The sequence below is a fragment of the Aulostomus chinensis genome, chromosome 12 (genome assembly GCF_037954235.1).
Source record: "Aulostomus chinensis isolate RoL2024-O1b breed Wild chromosome 12, RoL_Achi_v1.0, whole genome shotgun sequence".
Lineage (NCBI taxonomy): Eukaryota > Metazoa > Chordata > Actinopteri > Syngnathiformes > Aulostomidae > Aulostomus > Aulostomus chinensis.
This window is the reverse complement of record NC_141331.1, coordinates 6131232-6151075: the sequence shown is the minus strand read 5'-3', so window position 1 is coordinate 6151075 and position 19844 is coordinate 6131232. Positions and strand designations below refer to the sequence as shown.

The 19844-nt window shown below is 41.7% G+C and overlaps 1 protein-coding gene across 3 annotated transcripts in view; it reads left to right on the top strand.

Annotated features, from left to right (window-relative positions):
- stxbp5l (syntaxin binding protein 5L) overlaps window positions 1-19844 on the top strand; it is a 140847-nt gene that overhangs the window by 77383 nt on the left and 43620 nt on the right. For all 3 annotated transcript variants that reach the window (XM_086219784.1, XM_086219783.1, XM_086219785.1), the window contains 8 exons: window positions 634-734; window positions 6874-7008; window positions 10183-10246; window positions 13349-13432; window positions 13826-13949; window positions 15573-15648; window positions 17022-17176; window positions 17975-18047. In XM_086219784.1, the coding sequence (XP_086075910.1) occupies window positions 634-734; window positions 6874-7008; window positions 10183-10246; window positions 13349-13432; window positions 13826-13949; window positions 15573-15648; window positions 17022-17176; window positions 17975-18047 (812 nt within the window). The remainder of the gene's footprint in view (window positions 1-633; window positions 735-6873; window positions 7009-10182; window positions 10247-13348; window positions 13433-13825; window positions 13950-15572; window positions 15649-17021; window positions 17177-17974; window positions 18048-19844) is intronic.

Here is a 19844-nt window from a genome sequence, read left to right as displayed (position 1 = left end):
TTTTGATGACAATCTGGAGATGGAATATTATAAATGTGGATATTTTTCAACCCGTCTGTTAGCGGAGACGTTGTCCAAAATGGGCTCTAGTTTCAGTTAATGGAGGTGGATGTTTTCCATGGATATGTGTTAGCATAAGTACCCAGCAATAGTGCCTCAAATCAAGTCATCTGTTCATCTTAAAACCCATACAAATCTGTTCGTTTTTTTTGTTTGTTTTTGTTTCTTCATCTCAACTGTTAACTTTTAAATTTCTTTTAATCCAGATTGCTGTTTTGTTTTGTTTTGTTTTGTTTTTTTTTTACAAAATCTTAATAAACAGCAATCACAACTTCAGCCCTGGTGAGACACCTAAACAAATCTAGTGTTGAGGTTAATATTCTCTGTTTTATTCATGGAAATCCATACCACACATCTGTTCTGTGACATATGGAAGTGAACAAATTTAACAGAAATAAGAAGACAATAAAGATGAAAATGAAAACGGCATTCTTCATCAAATACATACAACATACATGCATTTTTTTGCCATCTGTCAGACATGAATACTGACCAGGTCTTCATTGTATCTTTGGTATCTTGCACCTGTAATTTACTGAGGGTCTGAGCTTTGTGTCTGTTGATGGTCTCTAGGGTGCGTTGGTCACAGCCTGTGCAGACGACACGCTACACTTGTGGAATCTCCGTCAGAGGCGGCCAGCTATCCTGCATTCACTCAAATTCAACAGAGAGAGGTAAGAACGTGCACATCTACACATGCGCACACAGACCACACGTCTAGCCCCGGCAGAAGACAGGCGTGATTGTCATAGGTCACAGTCATATATTCTGACAGGCGCTCATGATTGAGTTCTCCAAACCCCACCATGTAGTCTGATATATATTTCACCAATGCCTCAGAGAGCTCCACACGATATCACTCACACCACTTGGCCTCAGTGCTCTTTGTGCTCCAGAACCCTGGCGTCACAACACCACTACTCACTGTGTTGACAGGACCAGACTGGGTCCACTTTCCTGCCTCTCCTTTATTTTATTTTTTTTTTTATTTTTTTAGTCTGTCTGAAAAAGTACAGTATCTCTTACATGGAGGCTCTCCCATCTCGAGCCCCCTTGTTTCATGAGACGCCACTGTCTTGTAGCACCAAGGCCTGCGTCCAAGGTTTTATTTCAAAACTTTTACTATGTTCCTGCCATGCATCCGCACAGCTACAGTGTAGCCCCCAAACACCTTGGAAAACTGGCAGGCTGGTAATTCTCCTGGCTCATCTTGACTTCCTGATGACACACAGACATGCCCAGTGTACACAGATGGTCATGTGGTTTGCATTTTCAAGTCTGTTGCTGTATGGGGATTAATTCTGATACTGTGCTCCGTGTCTTGTGTGGACAGAGGAAGAAGATCTTACTCATATGGATGAGGCTAAAGGTTGTAAGTTATTTTTCATGTGGCTTCTACAAACAGGCATCAGCTGGTTTACCACTCTGAAGCTGGCCAGTCAGCCTCTGTATGACAGCGGATGAGCTTGGTCTAACTTGTACTTTTGGTTCAAATGAAAAACTTCAACAACTTCCAGAGTGTTAGTATTTATTGAGCTCTTGCAGATGAGGCAGAGCATCACTGTGGTCTGGCAAAGAAAGAGAAAAGTCAGGTTTTGGAGCTCCTTTGTTATCAGATTGCCAGAGAGGACCAGTGCACCCTAAAAAAGCAAAAAAACAGAAAATTATCCCAAATGACCCAGACTCTCAATACCTTGTGTTTTAAGGGGGAAAAAAAATTCTGCATTTCTTGTCTCTTGAATCTCACACTTCTTCACTCTCTATAACCAATAAAAAAGGAGCACTTTCTGCTTTTGAGTAGCACTCTGTGGGACATAGTGGTAAGAGATTGCTTTGCTCTTTGCTTTTTCTCAGCAGAGACTGCTCAATCTCTGCTTTCCATCATTAAACTTTAATAGCAAACAGTGGCCTCTACATGCTGATGCTAGTTTTTTGGAAACAATTTCTCCTCTTGGTTCTCAAAATGGGTCAACTTCCAAATGCAGAAGTTGGTAAAAACATTGCCAAAGGTAGCTCAAATTGGAGCAAAGCTGTAAAAGCAGTGTTTTTAGGAAAAGGTACATCAATTTAGGCAAATGTGTCACAGTTGTTACTCGACCATCCAGGAGACACATGCACCACCACCACCATCAGCACAAAATAGCAAGAGTTGTGTGGTCTGTGGAACAGGGACCCACTTCAGTGTTATGGCCCGTTATTGGGCTCTTGTTTTGATTCCTCTTTACTTCTTGGTTGCTAAACCCTTTTTGCCATACTACAACTGCTGAACCTAAGTGCTACACACTGTACAGAAAAATAGCAATGTTACCTGAACTAAAATGGAGGCACAAGAAATCAAACTTATGGTTTAAAAATTTGGCAAAAGGCTGTACTCAAGACACAACAGAGCACTGCTTACCTCAATAGTTTCAAAGTTTTTCTCCAATATTTCGCTCTTTCCTAAATGTCTCATTACATCAGAAGGAAAGGGAAGAAGAAACCTCTGAACCCCACCTGTCTTTGGATGTTTCACATCACGTTTTCACAGCACGTGAGAGACGTTGAGTAACATGAGAATGAATCATTATTGTTATTGACCTTTCAGGCTCCATATTCCCCATCTAATCTTTTATGAAATGTCTTGTATTTAAGTTGAACAAATGTGCTCCCAACATTTTCTGTTCTTATTCTCTGTCTTCAAGAAAAACATTCTATTCATTCCAACTTAGATTTTTGCTTAATGGCAACTGTAGCATAGGCAAGGTCATTTATTAATTCAATGTGACTGCACTCTGACGGAACCAGATGGAGCAGAATATGCGCTTGAAAAGTAAATTCCTTTTATTTTCAGTGTTAAAGGGTAATACCAAATCATAACAGAACTTACCCCAGCAACTGTCTAACTGATCTCTTACAGATTCATTGATAAATATAATTGGTATCTATTGTCTGCATAACAGCGAGGGTATAAATGGCTTGTGTTCATGTAGAGCCTTCTCTACCTACACAGGACTCATAGTGGTTTTTGTCTCATTCACACACACACACACACACACACACACGCTCTCTCTCTCTCTCTCTCTCTCTCTCTCTCTCACACACACACAAGCAGCTCATCAGGGGCAATTAGGGGTAAAATGTGTTATTCAAGGACACTTCGGCATGGGATCAGCGCAGTAACCTTACAATTATTAGACAGCCACTCTGCCTCCAGAGCCATGCTGCTCTGATGGGGTTATTTCTAATAATATTGCTAGAAAGGAAACATACATCATGTTAATAGTTTGTCGCTAAAGACTGAACCCCCCGTGGAGCAAGGATGCAGAAATGTAGCGCTAAGGGCAGGTAACTGATGGTTTCCTGTTCGTTGTGATCACTATTCATACCCGAGCCAACAAAGTTATTCTTAACAATCTGAAACTCGTGATGAATGTGAATCAGTTGGATTTTTAATGAAGAATGCAGAATGAATCTAGGAGTAGGATTTAGAACAAAGCCTGTAATGGGACAAAATGTCAGGGTTTGTTTCAATTTGGACCCATGGGGTGGACCCAAAGACATTTGAGCAGTTTTTAGAAGTTTATTGTCAGCTGGAGAGGTGGATGATGTGTCAAATTCTTGAAAATGGTCATGGGATTGATTATGGTGTGGTCTGGAGGTTTGGCGTGATGGTTCCTGATAGTGGCATTGAAATGTAAGAAGAGGGGAAAGATGGTGAGGAGCAAGGCAAGACGTAGATTTGAAACTCATACCAGGAGTTAGGAATGAAGCTTGACTAATGCAGACACTTAGCATGAGTCTTTACTGGAGCCAATGACGTTGCCAAGCGCGGTTACAAAGGAAAGCCAAGAGTCCTCAAAGGCAGTGTGACGAAGGTGATGATCTGCAGCTGTGCAGCAGCGTCAGACAAGGGCGAGAGTTGACTGACATGAGGCGAGGACAAGACTCACTCACACATGGAAAGGATACTGACGACACACGTATGAAACATACTAAAACTGTATAATTGGTCTTAAAATGATAACATAAAACCCTGTTTATCCTCTTTCTCTGTATGCAGTTGAGACAGGACTTTAGATCCCTTAAGCCTGTTGCATAATTTAAGCTTTTCTTTCCTCTACTGCTGAAGTCAATAGACTCACTGCTGGACAGGTACTTATATTCGAGTGGAGCGGCTGGTTGGTCTTGACAGTTTGCTTGCTTTTGTAGCTCATTCATTTCGATTCAGAAGGAGAGCAGTCTAAGATGCTCTGATGATGCACTTATCGAAAATGAGAATTGTCATCATTGTCATGTCAAGTATAACCAAAAGTCTCTTTTGATGTGGTAGCTCCTCTTCTCTGCTGCCCTGTGTGAGTGCGTGCGTGTTCAGCGCGCATGTGTGTGTGTGTATGTACGGGTGTGTGTTTAGAGAACAAACACACCCAGACAGAATGCGTACACAACAGCCAAGGAAAGAGCTGGGCTTTGAGTGGTATTCTTAGCCCAATACAGAGGCCCTGCATCAAAATAACCCCTACTACATAGAATGATAAAATGTTACCATCTTAAATAGGGGACAATTTAATACTGGCCGCAATGCATGTTTTCCAAACGGGAACCACTTCAAATGTTTTCTGTTTTCATAGTTTAGATTCGTAGCTCTTCTGATCCATATGCCCACACAATGTGAAGGTTGGGAATGATGTTTGGATAACAGAAGAACTTTCTACCTGTCTTGTTGTGTGATGTTGTAGGAGGCATCTCTCACTCTCAGCGGCACGACAGTGAATCATGCTCTCAGATAAAAGGAGAAAAAGGGCATCATGAATCATCCGTCAGAGGCGGGGCAGTGACTTGCCATTTAGCTCCATGTCTCTAGGCTGAACCTCTAACAATTAGCACCTTCACACCCCCTCAGAATCCCCCTAGAATAATGTATGAATCACTGGAAGTGGTGGAGAGAATTGTTTTGTGGTAGCTGTCAGTGCACATCTCGTGCCTGCCACTCCTCCTTGACTGTCCTACTGTCGGTACAAAGAAAATTGAAAAATTTAGTCCAAAAAAATGAGCATGTCATGAAACACTGGATGCATTTGATTGTGTTCTATAGTCATGTGTTGATTATCTGGAGTCTTTGTTTTAATTCTGTGTGTTGAATGCAAAGTAAATGACAAGATTACTTGTTGTCTAATGTCACCTGATCGATGAATCTCTATATTTTCATGAATGGTATTTGGTTCAGTCAACTGGTGGCTAACCAGCTCCTCATGTCCTCTTTGATGGATAATTGTAAAGCCTGATGACGGTGCCTGTTCCGACTGTCTGCAGTCAAAACCACACCCCCAGTCTGGCCTCTCGAGCTGTATTCATCCCTACTTGTCCTCGCTGTCATCTTCTCACCATTTCCGAGACTGTATTCTGCCCAAAAACTTGTCTTCTTTTGTCATTTTCTCAATATTATTGCTCCGTAGATAATGAAGGAAATCAGTGTGAAGAGGTTCGCACAAATCAACAAAATCCCTGCACCACACTGGCAAATATGCAAATGTTCCCTTCACCTTTTACTATAGAATTTGACACAAAGATACAGAAAGATTGATCAGGGAAAGAAATCTTTCTTGAACTTTAAAGAAAAATGTAAATATGGTGTACTGAGGCTAAATGCATGTTGTAGGAGACATAACTGCTCGCCCTCCTCCTGTTGAGACACTGAGGACAATCTCCCATGTTTCTTGGTACAAGTGTGTGGAAATTGGGGAAAATTAAAATTAAAACCTGCATTCATTACTCCAAATTGAGACAGAGACGCACAGAAGACGTGTAACACCGTCCTTTCAACTACACGTACATCGTAGGACGGCCAAGCCACAGTCACAGAAGAAAATCACGCCGTGTCATGTTTCCGGTTTGTTCGTCATTTCCGGTAAGACCTGACATTGATAAAACATTCACAACCATTCTTGCCACCAACTACCGACTGTCTGACATTCAGAAATCGCCCGACTTCATTATGGAGACATCGCTAATTTCTTTTATCGCGAGACGATTCTGTCCAGTATGTTATCCGCTGATCTGTTGGGGACGTGTTAAATGCAGTGGATAAATGTCATGTAATCTTGACAATAAGCACTTCCTTTTCAATCCCCATTCCTTAATATCCTTACTGAATTGTTTTTTCATCAGATTTGTCTTTTATCGACTCGTCCTGGTTCTTCCTTGGTGAGTGAAATTGGTCTTTGTCTCGGTGGGTCTCTAGGATCTGTCCACGTTAACGGTTGAGGTGCTCACAAAGGTGACAGTGACACTCCCTTTTTTAAAAAGATCTGTTATTCAAATTGCATTCATGTGAAGCGCTGGAAAGAAAAGAAAGCAGGTGAAAGGCAATCGGCTTGGCTCAAAGTTGATCTGACAAAGGAGAAGCAGGAGTTGTAACATAAAAGGCAGTTGGAGTGAATGTAGCTGATAATAGCTGAAGCTGAGGTGCTGATTGATGGAGGAAAAAAAGCTTTTAACATTCCTGCCCAGTGTTAAATTAAACTTTTATTACGTGAGTCAGTCCATCAGCTCCCAAACGGAGAAGTATCAGTTTAGTACTGTATTGACAGTAAGAGCATTTCAGTCCATGAAATACTTTTCTCAGAAGGAATTAATTACCGATAATATCTAGAAATTCAAATAGAGTTGAACACGAGTAAATACCAACTAGTAACTACCCATAATTCATCACATTATTGAGGAGGAGATGTTGATCACTTCCAAGATAAACACAACACACGCAGTTTTGAGCTGCTACATGTCTGTGCCTTTTTTTCCCTCACGGTATCTTTCCTCCTTTGTTTCTTTTTCCTCCAGGATCACGTTCTGCCACCTTCCCTTTCAGAGTAAATGGCTGTATGTGGGAACGGAGCGTGGGAACACCCACATCGTCAACATCGAGTCCTTCGTTTTATCTGGATATGTCATCATGTGGAATAAGGCCATTGAACTGTGAGTTGCTCTTCCTCATTTTGTTCACAAAGTTGGCAAAAGTGACAGTAAAATTGATCAGATTGACCGTAGTCATGATGAAATGATGATGCTGGTGGTGTGTGTCAGTGGTTTGTGTGCTTTATTACCAAAGCCTTTTCTTTTCAACTTCATTATGTTGGTGGTTTTGCTATATGTGGCTCCTAAAATATAACCATCCCTTTGAGATCCATTGAACTGCAGAAAATCTCCAACAACAACACAAAAAAAACAACAACAACAGCCAAAGCTTTAATAAAAATGCATTTTAACAAATTATGGCAACATTTGGAAATGAATATTTACAACAAACCCCTGTGTTTAAGCTGATTTCTACACAGAACTCTTATTTATTTATTGGCATCGACTTGCGTATTTTGCAGGGGTTGAACATTTAGTTCCATCGTGACACGTTAAAGCACCGTCAAGTACACAAATGTTGCTCGGTTGCTTTCCATTGCTCTTTTTTTTATCTCTCTGTTTCACCCACCTACGCCATTTTTCTGGTGTTACCCTGGCAAGTCCCCTGCTGCAGTGTCAGTCACAAGTCAGTTACAAACCAAACCATCTTGTTGCATTGTGACAGCTCAAACTTCAACCAGCAATCACAACACTGATGCGTGTTTGTGTGTGTGTGTGTGTGTGTGTGTGTGGGAGGGCTGCCTGCCAATCTCGGCAAAAAAGAAAAAGTCTCAGAGGCTGAGTTTGTTTTTGGAAGGCTTGTCATTTTTTCTCTGAATCACATGTCTTGAACTTCTGTGAGAGAAAATTGTTTTCATGTTGAATTATTTCAACATGAGATACTGGCAGTTATTGTTTTTTTTGTTTGTTTGTTTTTTTCATAATCGTGCCAGGGGGGAAAGCTGACAATTGAAGTGACTGTGAAGCGACGTTACTGATCAGTGCACTGATTTCCTTCATTTTGGATGATAAAGTTTATTTTTATTCTGGAAAATATTCCGCCTCCATTACACATGTTTGTTTCAAGTATTTGTAACCACATCACTCTGGGGAAAAAGGAAACAAATCTGAATTTTTCTTCAGCTTATTCCTGTTAAGTGTCGCGGGGGGGGGGCTGTCCCTGTGGCTATGGGCGAGAGGCGGGGTTCACCCTGGACAGGTCACCAGTCCATCACAGGACCAACACATAGAGACAGACAACCATTCACACTCACAGTCACGCCTACGGTCAATTTAGAGTATCAATCAGCCTCGTCCCCTCTTGATGTCTTTGGACTGTGGGAGGAAGCTGGAGTACCAGAGAGAACCCACACAGGAACAGGAAGAACATGCAGACTCACACAGAAAGATCCCCTGCCCGAGCCAGGACTTGAACCCAGAACCTTCTTGCTGTGAGGCGACAGTGCTGACCACTGCACCACCGTGCCGCCTCTATCATAAATTGTTGATTTAAGCAAAAAAAAACAAAACAACAACATTGTCAAAAAATGACTTAGGCACTTATTTTAACAAGGTGATGATATTGGTCTTCACAGTGTGAAGTCTTTCTTCAGCCCGGGAAAATTGCTGTCAGACTCTGCCCTTAGTTATGTGTCTCTCTATCTAAAATTCAATAACTGCTGTGAACATTTTCCTCTCAGCAAGTCAGAAACTTAAAATCCAGAACTCCCTCTGTCATTCATGGCACAGTGCAGCTGCGTCAGTGTAAAGGATGAGTTAGCTGCTATACAGCGCAAGATCTCTAAAATGCATGTTAAATTAGAAACTATATTTGAGTTTATTTGTCCTGCTGGAGGGCTGCTGTAGCAAGATTAGCACTCTGCATTCACCCATTGTGGCACTCCAGTAATAATTGTTGTGTGTTGCAGATGGTTTGTTATTACCTTAACTTTGCACTAATTTAATGCCGTATGGAAATGTGTTGTGAGCTGTGGTTTTATGTGTTTATCGGCCTCCAGCAGTAGCAGGCGTGACTAAACAGGCCCATCTGAATATGTCATTCACATTTCGCTGAAGCTTTATAGGTCAGTTCACATTTCAGCCACCATGTAAAAATATTCCAGATTTGAGCCTCTGTTGGTGATCAAGCAGGCAGTGTCAGATTGGACGCAGAGATACAGCTGGAGGAGTGGAATTCACCTTGCACTTGAGAGTTTTGGCTCCATCAGGTTGCTAGACAGTAATATTTTCATGTCCTCTGCGTTTGTGTAACTCCAACTATTGACAGGTGGTTTGACCTTTTTTATTTCAAAAATCTCTGCAACTCGGACACACAAGGAAATACATGCACACAATAGAAGTGGACACCTGTATGCTGTAATTTTTTTATTCTCACTATAGAGACAGATAACATAGATGAGATTTAGTCGACCAAAATCCTTATCGTGCTTTAATTTTGGCAGTTGCATACATTTGCAAAACTTAACAACTTTGCAGTTGAGAACGCCAAAAAAAAAAAAAAAAAAAGTTTGAAAATTTGGAACAGTCCAAGAAAGTGTGCCAAAAATAAGAGGTGGGGGAGGAGAGAAGAAATCCGGGCACTCCCACGCTCCACACACCTGGATCACATGTGTTGAAGTCATATTGTTGATGCTGGATTATATGCATTGACGTTTTCATGCATGCATTTGTCATGATTATAAGTTGACAACTGCTATTTTTCTATTTGTTCACGACATTAATTTGAAGCAATAATCGCTGAGTCAGTGAGGACACTGAGAATTGTTGTGAGAAACTCGGACAGAAACGTGAAACTGGAAGTTCACTTGGAGAGGAGACATCTGCCAGAGCCAGCAGACACTAATAAATCAACTTTATTAAGATCTGGGCTTGATCCAAAAAGGCTCTGTATTATTTGCAGTAAATGGCACATGAATGAAAAAAATCAATTGTAAAAGTAAAAAAAAACAAAACCACTACCTTCGCCTTAAGTCAGATCATCTCTACACAGGTTTTCATGAAAATTCTCTGGCTTGTTTAATTGAAATCACAGACCAATAAAAGACAACCAGATATCATTATTAATGAATTATTCCCCCTTCTTGTGTTGTCTGTAAATGGCAATTGGGTTAATTTCATGTCTTAAAAACGAAATTGAGGTCAGTAAAGTACACGGCTGTAGTCGCGTTCTGACTGTATTGCTACCATGCATTACTATTCCTGTTTTTTCTTCTTCTCCCACCTCTCATCCTTTAGATCAACGAAAACTCATCCAGGACCTGTAGTGCATTTGAGTGACAGCCCGAAGGATGAAGGCAAGGTGAGTAGGTAGATAAAAGATACACCAGCAACACAACCGGCTTTCTCCAAACAATTGAACCACAGGGTTTCTCCTTTTTCCACTTCTCTGCTTTCAGTCAAATCACTGCCTGACTGTCACGTATCCCTCCCCTAACATCCTCCTATTTCTCTCCATATGAACTGCTTTATTTCTTATCTTCCATTATTTTCAGTTGCTCCTTTTTCACCATCTACAAATGTAAAACCGTATCCATATATTTCTCTTATTACTCATGTTTCCCTTTCATGTTTTTGCTCTTCTTTTCATGAAAGAGATTTGAGAGACAATAGCCTTTGAGCAACATTGAGTTTTTCAGGGTCGAGCTGCAGTCAAATTGGAAGGGGAGAAAAAAAAGTGGCATGTGGCGATTGCTGTAAAAGTGAGGTCACTGAGAAGCCTATTGATTTCCCCAATGGATTTTACTGCCTCTGGGTGAAACCAGTCTTGACAAGCTGTGAAGACATAAAAGCGAGACGCAAGCTCACAGCTGCCATCACTTCCTGGAAGAAAGACAATGAGGGTGCAGCATTTCAAGGAATGACTGGAACTGCCCTTAAAGAGTAGAACCTTGAGTTTCAGGATAATAATCGTGACATTTTTATAGCCTTTTCATTTTGTTTCTGATTTTTTTTAATTTTAATTTAGCTTTGTGTATTATGAGTGTAAGAATGTGGAGGAAGACAGCAAACTAAACAGTGGGGGATAGACATTTATGTCTCATCACCCGTCCTACACAAGAAACTACCTGCTGGTAATGATGATCACTTTGCAGAGTATAAGTGCTCTGGAAGAGTGCACACACCTCAGCCAGGAGTTACATGAAGAATTGAAAAATGAAAATTTACATACCATGACCTTCTGGTATGTATCAATTAGACCCCCTGCAATTTGGCGTCATACATGGGAGGACTTATCCAAACGTTTGAAACAAACCTTGAAAGAACACAGAAACCTTGTAGGAAATGTGCGTATTTGCCACCCTCCACACTTTCATGAGGGAGCTGAGAGCCACAGAGGCTACGTTTGTTGATGAGTCGAAAAGCAACTGCTACGAGTTATCGTGGTCAACTTTGTAAGATTGGATGAGGATGGTTACACTGAGTATGCTGACGCCACCCACGACCATTCATTGTGCTAAGCTAACGAGCTGTCAGACAGTCTCCGAGGGTCTCGGCTCCCTAAGTCTCCTCCAGTGCAGTTGATAGAGGGGTATCTGTCCTCTTGTTTGGCTTTGAGGAGGATAAATGTATTTGATTCGTGTATTTTCTTGAAACTTTGAATAGAGGTGGAGCATGGAACAACAGAGAACACCTTAAAGATGCAAAGTTTTGGGGAAATACACTTATTAAACGCATCCTCCTCAAAGCCAAACAAGAGGATAAATGTATTTAATAAGCGTATCTCCCCAAAACTTTGCATCTTTAAGGTGTTCCCGGTTGTTCCATGCTCCACCTCTATTCAAAGTTTTCAAGAAAATCACCCAGGAAGTCAAAATTCCAAATGATTTCTGTCAGTTATGAGTACAATGCAACTCATTTCTTGCATGGGCCAAATATATTTCTCACCTTTCACGCTTTTAATACTTCTCTGAGATTTCATACTTCCTTCCCCAGTTTGACAGGTGTTTGTTCTCCCCCTTCAGATGTCCCACTTCCCAGTTGCTTTTGAAGCAGCTAAAAACATTTGAGGACAAAATAAAAATGGTTAATTTGGTAAACAGTTAGTGTTTTAGTCTGCAAAAAAAAAATCATAACCAAAAAATGATAAGCCACTGTTATATCACTTCTGTTTGTCTGACTTATCCTGCACTCTTGTAGTCTGAATCACTTAATAGGCTTTTCCAGCAGACATTATGACAGCAGGAGAGGCACAGGAGTAACTGATAACATTCTGTGAGTCAGCATCCGCACGGGAGAAATGTCTCAGGCAAACTTGCAAAATTGTCAAATTAACAAATACGAGTACACCTTTGCGGTGAATTTACTATGTAGATAAAAAGGCAATGCAAAGATAGCGTGCCAAGGAAGATCTGGATCTATATACCTTTGAGGATATAAAGTGTAGTTCGTGTTTTGCTGCGGCTGTTTTGTGGAAACTGTGCACGGCCTTTTCTCGACCCCCACCTGCCCCCTGCTTCCTCGTGTTAAGATTTGAGATTTCACTCAGCCGTTCCTCTCGGCAGGAGATCAGCTTCCTGCTCTCTGTCGATCCCCATCCAGCATCACTCCCCATCTCCCCTGATTTGATTCCGTCTACTCTGCTCTCCTCTTATCCCACATTGTGGTGTGCATGTTTGTGTGTACGATTTTTATAATCGTACGTGCATGCGGGAGAATGATGGGTTATACATAAAAAATGGGTGAGATCTACAGGGGGTTTACATGTGCGGTTATGCATTGTGTGCTACAAAATAAATCATTTTAGTAAATATTGTTATAGGTAACCATGCCTATTAAGAGTATGTGTCCATGAAAACAACTAATTTTGCTCAATATCTGAGACAACAAATATAAGATAGAACAAACATGTCCCAGAGATTAGGACACGGCACGTAATGGATTTTTGAGCCTGATACTGATTTTAAAGAAGAATAAAAATCACTGATTACTGATATGGTAAAGTTCAGTTCTGTGCTTGTATAGTAAAGCCCAGACAACACATAAGCAGAGCACTGAAAATGTGTATCCTTATGAAAGCTGTCTCATCAAGCATTGTTCCTACCACAAAACAACAGGCAATAATTAAGCTAACTGAAATCCTCATTCACTCCTGTCTATCTCACCTCCACCATGGTTTTGCCGGCTGAAAGCAGACGCACCATGCAGGTAGTGAAGTAAATTGGCTGCACGCTCAATTGTGAGAATCATTGCCAACTACAAAATTATTTCCCATAAGATACAGCATCTGTAAAAAAAAGAAGAACATCCTGAAAAGAGGGATGAGACCAAAAGAGGCGATGGGGGGGGGCGCTTTATATTACTGCAACGTTTGCTATAATTACACCGGTGCTCTGTGTGCACGCTGGGTTCATTATTCTATGTCATATCATGTAGTTTTACATTTTCTCACTTCCTCCTGTAGCTTCTCATCGGGTTTGAGAGTGGGACAATTGTACAGTGGGACCTCAGGGGCAAAAAGGCTGACTTCAGAATCTATTATGATGAGGTGAGTTCCACCACGCACGCTGTGGATGCATTAAGAGGCAGAAATGGTTAATGGACTTAAATACACAGCAGCTTCTCGAGCTTAGTGGTACTCAACACTACTTTATTTCATCTCATTCTCTCTGCTGTTGACACACGCGTGTACACTGATGGCGGAGGCTGCCATGTATTTAAAACAGTCTCTTCCTCTTGCTAGTATCCATTCCTGGTTTTCATTCGTCATCCACATAGACTTGATATGATAAGTTTGATATCAGCATCCACTGAGATCTTTTCAAAAGTGAGCCGTGATTGCTTTTAACTGTTAGCCTTTGTTAATACATTTCTTTTTAAACAATTTTTTGAGTTTATTTTTTTTAATTTTGTGATTAAATCTCCTCTCCTCTGGTTGCAGGCCATCCATTCGGTCAGCTGGCATCATGAAGGGAAGCAGTTCATGTGCAGTCACTCAGATGGCAGCTTGACCCTGTGGAACCTAAGAAACACCACCAAGCCAATCCAGGTCACCTTCCCTCATGGTGAGACTCAAAACCAGTCCACTTTCTCTCTAATAAAGGTGGTGCTGCAGCAAACAAAGCAGTCCAGAATCATGGCGCTGCCATCACCACGGTTTACAGCTGGAATAAGGATCTCAGGCAGTATTGCAATGTTTATCATCAAATGTCTCCTTCAAGCCAGAAAGTTCTGTTTTGAGAGCATTTTTCTGATCGTCCTCTGGCTTATCTTGGCTTTTAGAAAGCTGTAGACGGACGACAACGTTCCATTTCCTTTGAATAACATTTTTGTTCAGTCTTCCTTTGATGATGAATGAACAATGACATTAGGCACTGCAAGAGAGGCCTGTGGTTTCCTCCTGGACTATTACACACCTGCCTCGCTGTGATCCTTTGTTGGTCAACCTATCCTGGGGAGAATAACGGAGTTCAAACAGAAATTGTTTTGGGACCCTTTCCAGAATGATGAGCATCAACAACTCTTCTTGTCATGTGTTCAGAAATCTCCTCTGCTGGAGCCGTACCACACTCCCAGAGAACTGTGTCGAGATCAGACTTTGAAGTAGAGAAGACCCAGATTTCTCTTCTTTAAATAATGCAGGGTCTGTCAGACTCGCACCTGATTTTCACCCCAGTCCCTGGTGATAACAGCTGACTCTAATTTCCTCTCAAAGCAAAGGGATCCCAGAAGTTCTCATACATGAGTCACACACACATACATGTCAGATTTTCTTCACAAGCAGCATGTTGTTGTTGTCCTGACTTGATCTACATAAGCACAAAGACTAAGGATTGGCCAGGGAAGCCGAGCGCAGCAAATAAAAGGTACATCATGCTGACTGCCCTTCAAGTTTAGAAGTTGTCCGGCACCCCTATCATCATCATTAGACCTGCCTCACCATCTATACCCTGCCCCCTACCCCCTAAGGTTTGGTCAGCAAGTGTAGCCTTTGGTGTGGATCCAGAATGAAATGATGAACGCACAAAGACACAAGAGCTGAGATGCAGAAAAAAATGCCAGCGGGTGCTCCAAAGTCAGCACTCCGAATCTGAAATATTTGCTTCTCAGAATGAGTTTCCTCAGCTCCCCTCAGACAGAGCTTGAAATAAGGAGCCCCCTGATCCCCCTTACCCGCTCCAGTTCCTGGATGCCTCCATGATCGTGATCATATGTGATCCCAGAGACCCTCAACATGAAGCCTATGTAGCGTAATGATGCTGGGATTTCAGACTACACAGTGCAAGTCTGTCCCGAAGGAAAGTGTGAAAACAGTAAAATCCCCCCCCCCCAACTTCTGTATCTCCTTAATCAAATCACTTAACATTTATGATGTGATTTTGATATTGTTTCACGTCCAATGAATAAGCCTCACCTGAAACTGTTGGCGGCCCCCTGGGGAGGCCCGTCTCCCACTTTGAAAGCGTCTCTTCTAGAGGCAGTTTGTTCACTTCACCAGTTCATTAGTTTTGTTCATTTCGTCCCCTGTGAATATTTGAAATTGTCCTTTTCAACGTGCTCATAATTTGGGAAATGGAACAACAGAAGAGAAGCTGACACCTGTTTAATGTTACTGCTTATGTGGCAGCGCATGTGAATTGGTTTAAAGGATGTTTACAGTAAACGGTGCTATTTTTTATGTGATTCAGGAAAGATCCAGAAGGATGCGAGGAAGGAGTCGTGTAAACCGATACTGAAAGTGGAGTACAAGACCTCAAGGAGCAGGTGGGTTCTATTTTAAATGAAAATGCAGGTAGAGATTTGCTGATTAACTTTTATGGTTTTGGTTGTGCTCTTACGATTTGAATCCAATCACAGCACAACATTAAGACTGTTTATTCTCAGGCAATGTAATAATTGAGTGCAAAGATTAAAAATCACCAACAGAAGTAAAAAAAAAATATATTTTTAACAGAAAATTACTTAATAATTGTCTTAAGTGTGGTGATTGAATTACAGATTTACAGTTTAAAAAAACAAAGGGATTTAAGTAATGAATCACTGAGCTGTATATTTAATTAACGCATAAAAACTCACTGAGGCCGTACAACCGTACTCTGTTCTCCACTCTTATTTACAAGTGCTGAGATCAGATTTGTTTTGTCCAGACATCACCAACCTATCTACATAGGTTGCTATGGAAACATAGATGTCAGTAACCATGCATGCTGGTGATACTGCTTTCCATGAAAAAGCCCCTTCATATTGCCCTGCAAACAGTCACTAAGTCGCGGTGTAGAATGTAGCAGATGAACCCAGCAACAGAGGAAGCTGGTCTGCAGTCACAATCACAAGGTTGTAAAAGAACATGTTATTTTCAGACCTTTGATGAAAATAGATGACGTGCCAGTTTTAAATTGCACTTGGAAACATTTGCCAGGCTTTGTGGCCTTACAAAGTCCGACCTGTTACGATGCCCAGGTGGCCGGTAGCTGCGGAGACGAGGGTTGGGAGTGATACAAAAGATGCTGGGACATCCAATTTGAGTGTCTAGACTGATTTTATAGGCTGTTCTTTTTTATTTCATTTTCATGCTGTCCAGACAGTATTAATATCTACCTGGATGTGCCACAAATCTGATCTGGGCAGTCTGATTAAGCCTGTAGTCAAAATACCTTCAGCTGGCTCTTTTTTGATAGGGACAAGGGCCAGATAATGAATTTATCCATCCATCCATTTTTGAAACTGGTTATCCGTTAGGGGTCGCGGGGGGCTGAAGCCTATCTCAGCTGACATTGGCCGAGAGGCGGGGTTCACCCTGGGCAGGTCGCCAGTTAGGGTTAGAAGCAGGGCAGGGCCATCAGAAGCAGTTAGGGGCTCAGTATCTTGCTCAAGGACACTTGGACATGGTCACCAAGGGAAGTGAGGATCGAACCAGCGACCCTCCGGTTGCTAGACAGCCACTATGCCGCTGAGCCACGCTGCCCCTGATAATGAAATGAATGCCTTTTTAATTTGATATGTCTTTAACTGACTGACTGATACTTATGGTCATTCCTTTGTTCATTTATTTCATTACTTGCCTGGTCAGTTCCAACTATCGTTCAAGGCAGACCAAGAAAGCTTTTTCTGAAGTCCTGTTTCTTCCTCCACGACAGCGAGCCTTTTGTAATCTTCTCTGGAGGTCTTTCATATGACAAGGCAGGACGGCGGCCAACGTTAACCATAATGCACGGCAAGGCCATCACAGTGCTGGAGATGGACTATCCTATTGTAGAGTTCCTGGCTCTTTGTGAGACTCCTTATAACAATGGTAAGTGCTTCAAAGCAGCTGTAAAAGCATTTCTACATGTCGTCAAGGTTCATCTCAGTGTGGTTTTATTTAGCTTCAAAGAGCTGGTTCTTAAAAAGTCAGCACATAGAGTAATGGGGCCATGAGGATGTGTTTAACAGAAATATTTTGGATCACTTTGACTCATCCCAGCGCCCTAACATTCAGACCATCTTGTATTGTTATAAAAAGTGAAAAATAGTGTTCAGATTTACCAGGTTCCATGCTTACCTCGGCCCATACTTCATCTCCTCATCAAGTTTTATGAAAATGGGCCTGGTGGTTGTTGTTTGCGTCTGCTAATAATCAGATAACACAGGGACACTGGCACTGAAAATAATTACTGTCATCTACTAAGAAGAATGTGGATTAAACCAGAAATGCCTTGCTCGCTGTGATTGAAATCAAGGTAATCACTGCTGGGAGCTGTGGTTTTGTTTTTTTGAATAAACAGCTACTGGCAAAACATACACTGTTTTATGTAATCTGTTTTGTCCAGTGGGTTTTATTAGTTATGTCTTTGAGTTGCATTCTGTGGTTTGATGAATTTGCCAATAACAGCTGTATCATTTTTAACAGTTATGGTTTTAGGTACATTTTATTTTTCTACAATTCCCATTTCGGATGTTGGACTTCGTCAAGGTCACTCAGAGTGCAACACTGTTTTCTTATTGTATCACAGTTTATGTGATGAATAATATAATAATTTTATGATAATATAAAAAAAGTGTCACAAATCTGATGATATAATGGATGAAGATGAGGCTTTGTGTCTTACAGAGGTCCAGGAGCCTTATGCCGTGGTGGTGCTATTGGAGAAGGACTTAATCGTGGTGGATCTGACACAGAGCAAGTATGTGTTTGACAGATATGAACTCACCCTCCTGCTGCGAGTTCTATGTGACTGGTGCCGAATCTTTACACGTCACCTGACACCCCCGACGGGCAAATCATAGAGCTTATTAATTATCGTTTAGCTGCACCTTTTGACAGTCAACATTTAAAAAAAGGGTAGAAACAGAGGTCAAAGTGTTTGCCTATGACTGCAGACTTGACATGGGTGCTTTCAGGGTGGAAATTTTGCCACTCCAGTTAAATTAACGTATTATTATTGGAGGGAATTAAGGGGGAGGCAAGGGTAATAATGCGGTGAGGGTGGTGATGCGGTTCAGTTTTGACAAATTAACACCTGAGGCCAGGGAACACATTTAAATAACTGCAAAATCACTTTGGTATAAATTAGGTCACCCATTTAATTAGGCTACCTAATAAAAGCTCTTGCATTAAAATGGATAAGAGCTCCTGATAAAAGCAAAAAGAAACGTCCACTTAGGATTAATGTATGTCTAATATATCCAGAAATTAAAGCAGGGAACATGTTAGCTAATGCTGATGTCTCTTATTTTTGTCACCTTACTTGAACTTTATTCTTTTTCTGGTGTCATAATCATATACCACAGCAGGGGCAGACTGGCATGTTTAGCCCAGACATTCACATTCAGGTACATGCCACCCACCTGTTTCCGTGCGGTCCCCATAAATACTACTTTATTATTCCTCAAAGCCACTACAAAGCTGTAAATTAAGTACCGTGCATGAGAGTACCAGAATACTTAACCCTGATCAGAGTTGTCGGTGGAGTACACATCCTCCATACTGTTTCCTCCTGTGTTTCTCCTCCACCCGACGGCTTTACATCTCAATGAATTATTTCTATTCAAAACACACTCACCCCGTTGAGTTACTGCCAAGTATTTAACCTTATCGTCCTTCTGTAGAATTTTACTAGACACTCACAATCATCACTAATATAAACTTTAAATCCAGGCATTGAATGGTCAAATCAGAACCATCTATCCATCCATTCCATCCATAAGGGTCGTGAAGGGGTGGAGCCTATCCCAGCAGCCTTCAGGCGAGAGGTGGGGTTCCCCCTGAACAGGTCACCAATCCATCACAGGGCCAACACATATAGACAGAAAACCATTCACACTCACAGCCACACCTACAGTCAATTTAGAGCAGGGGTGTCAGACTGATCCAGTAAAGGGCAGTGTGGCTGCAGGTTTTCATTCCAACCAAGAAAAAGCAACACCCGATCCAACCAATGAGGTGTGTGGACACAGCTTGATTGATTTAAGTAGATTCAGGTGTTGCTTTTCCTTGGTTGGAATGAAAACCTGCAGCCACACGGCCCTTTACTGGATCAGTCTGACACCTGTGATTTAGAGTATCAGTCAGCCTCGTCCCCTCTTGATGTCTTTGGACTGTGGGAGGAAGCTGGAGTACTGGAGAGAACCCACTCAGGCACAGGGAGAACATGGAGACTCCACACAGAAAGATTCCGTGCCCAAATTGGGGCTTGAACCTGGAACCTTCTTGCTGTGAGGCGACAGTGCTGACCACTGCACCACCGTGCCGCTCCAAATCAGACCCAACAATTCCAATCATCCTAGTTAGTTCATATACCACAACCACTCTGTCCTCAACTGGCTCCGTTGATGTCGTGCAGTCATCCTGCTGTCCCTCTTGCTCGCCCTCATGGGCATGGCCTCCCATGTCTTGCTGCCAAAGGTGCTGCTGCAGCCCCTATCCCTGCAAATATATCTGTGAACTTGGCACATATGGCAGCCTCCATATCAGTTCTGTT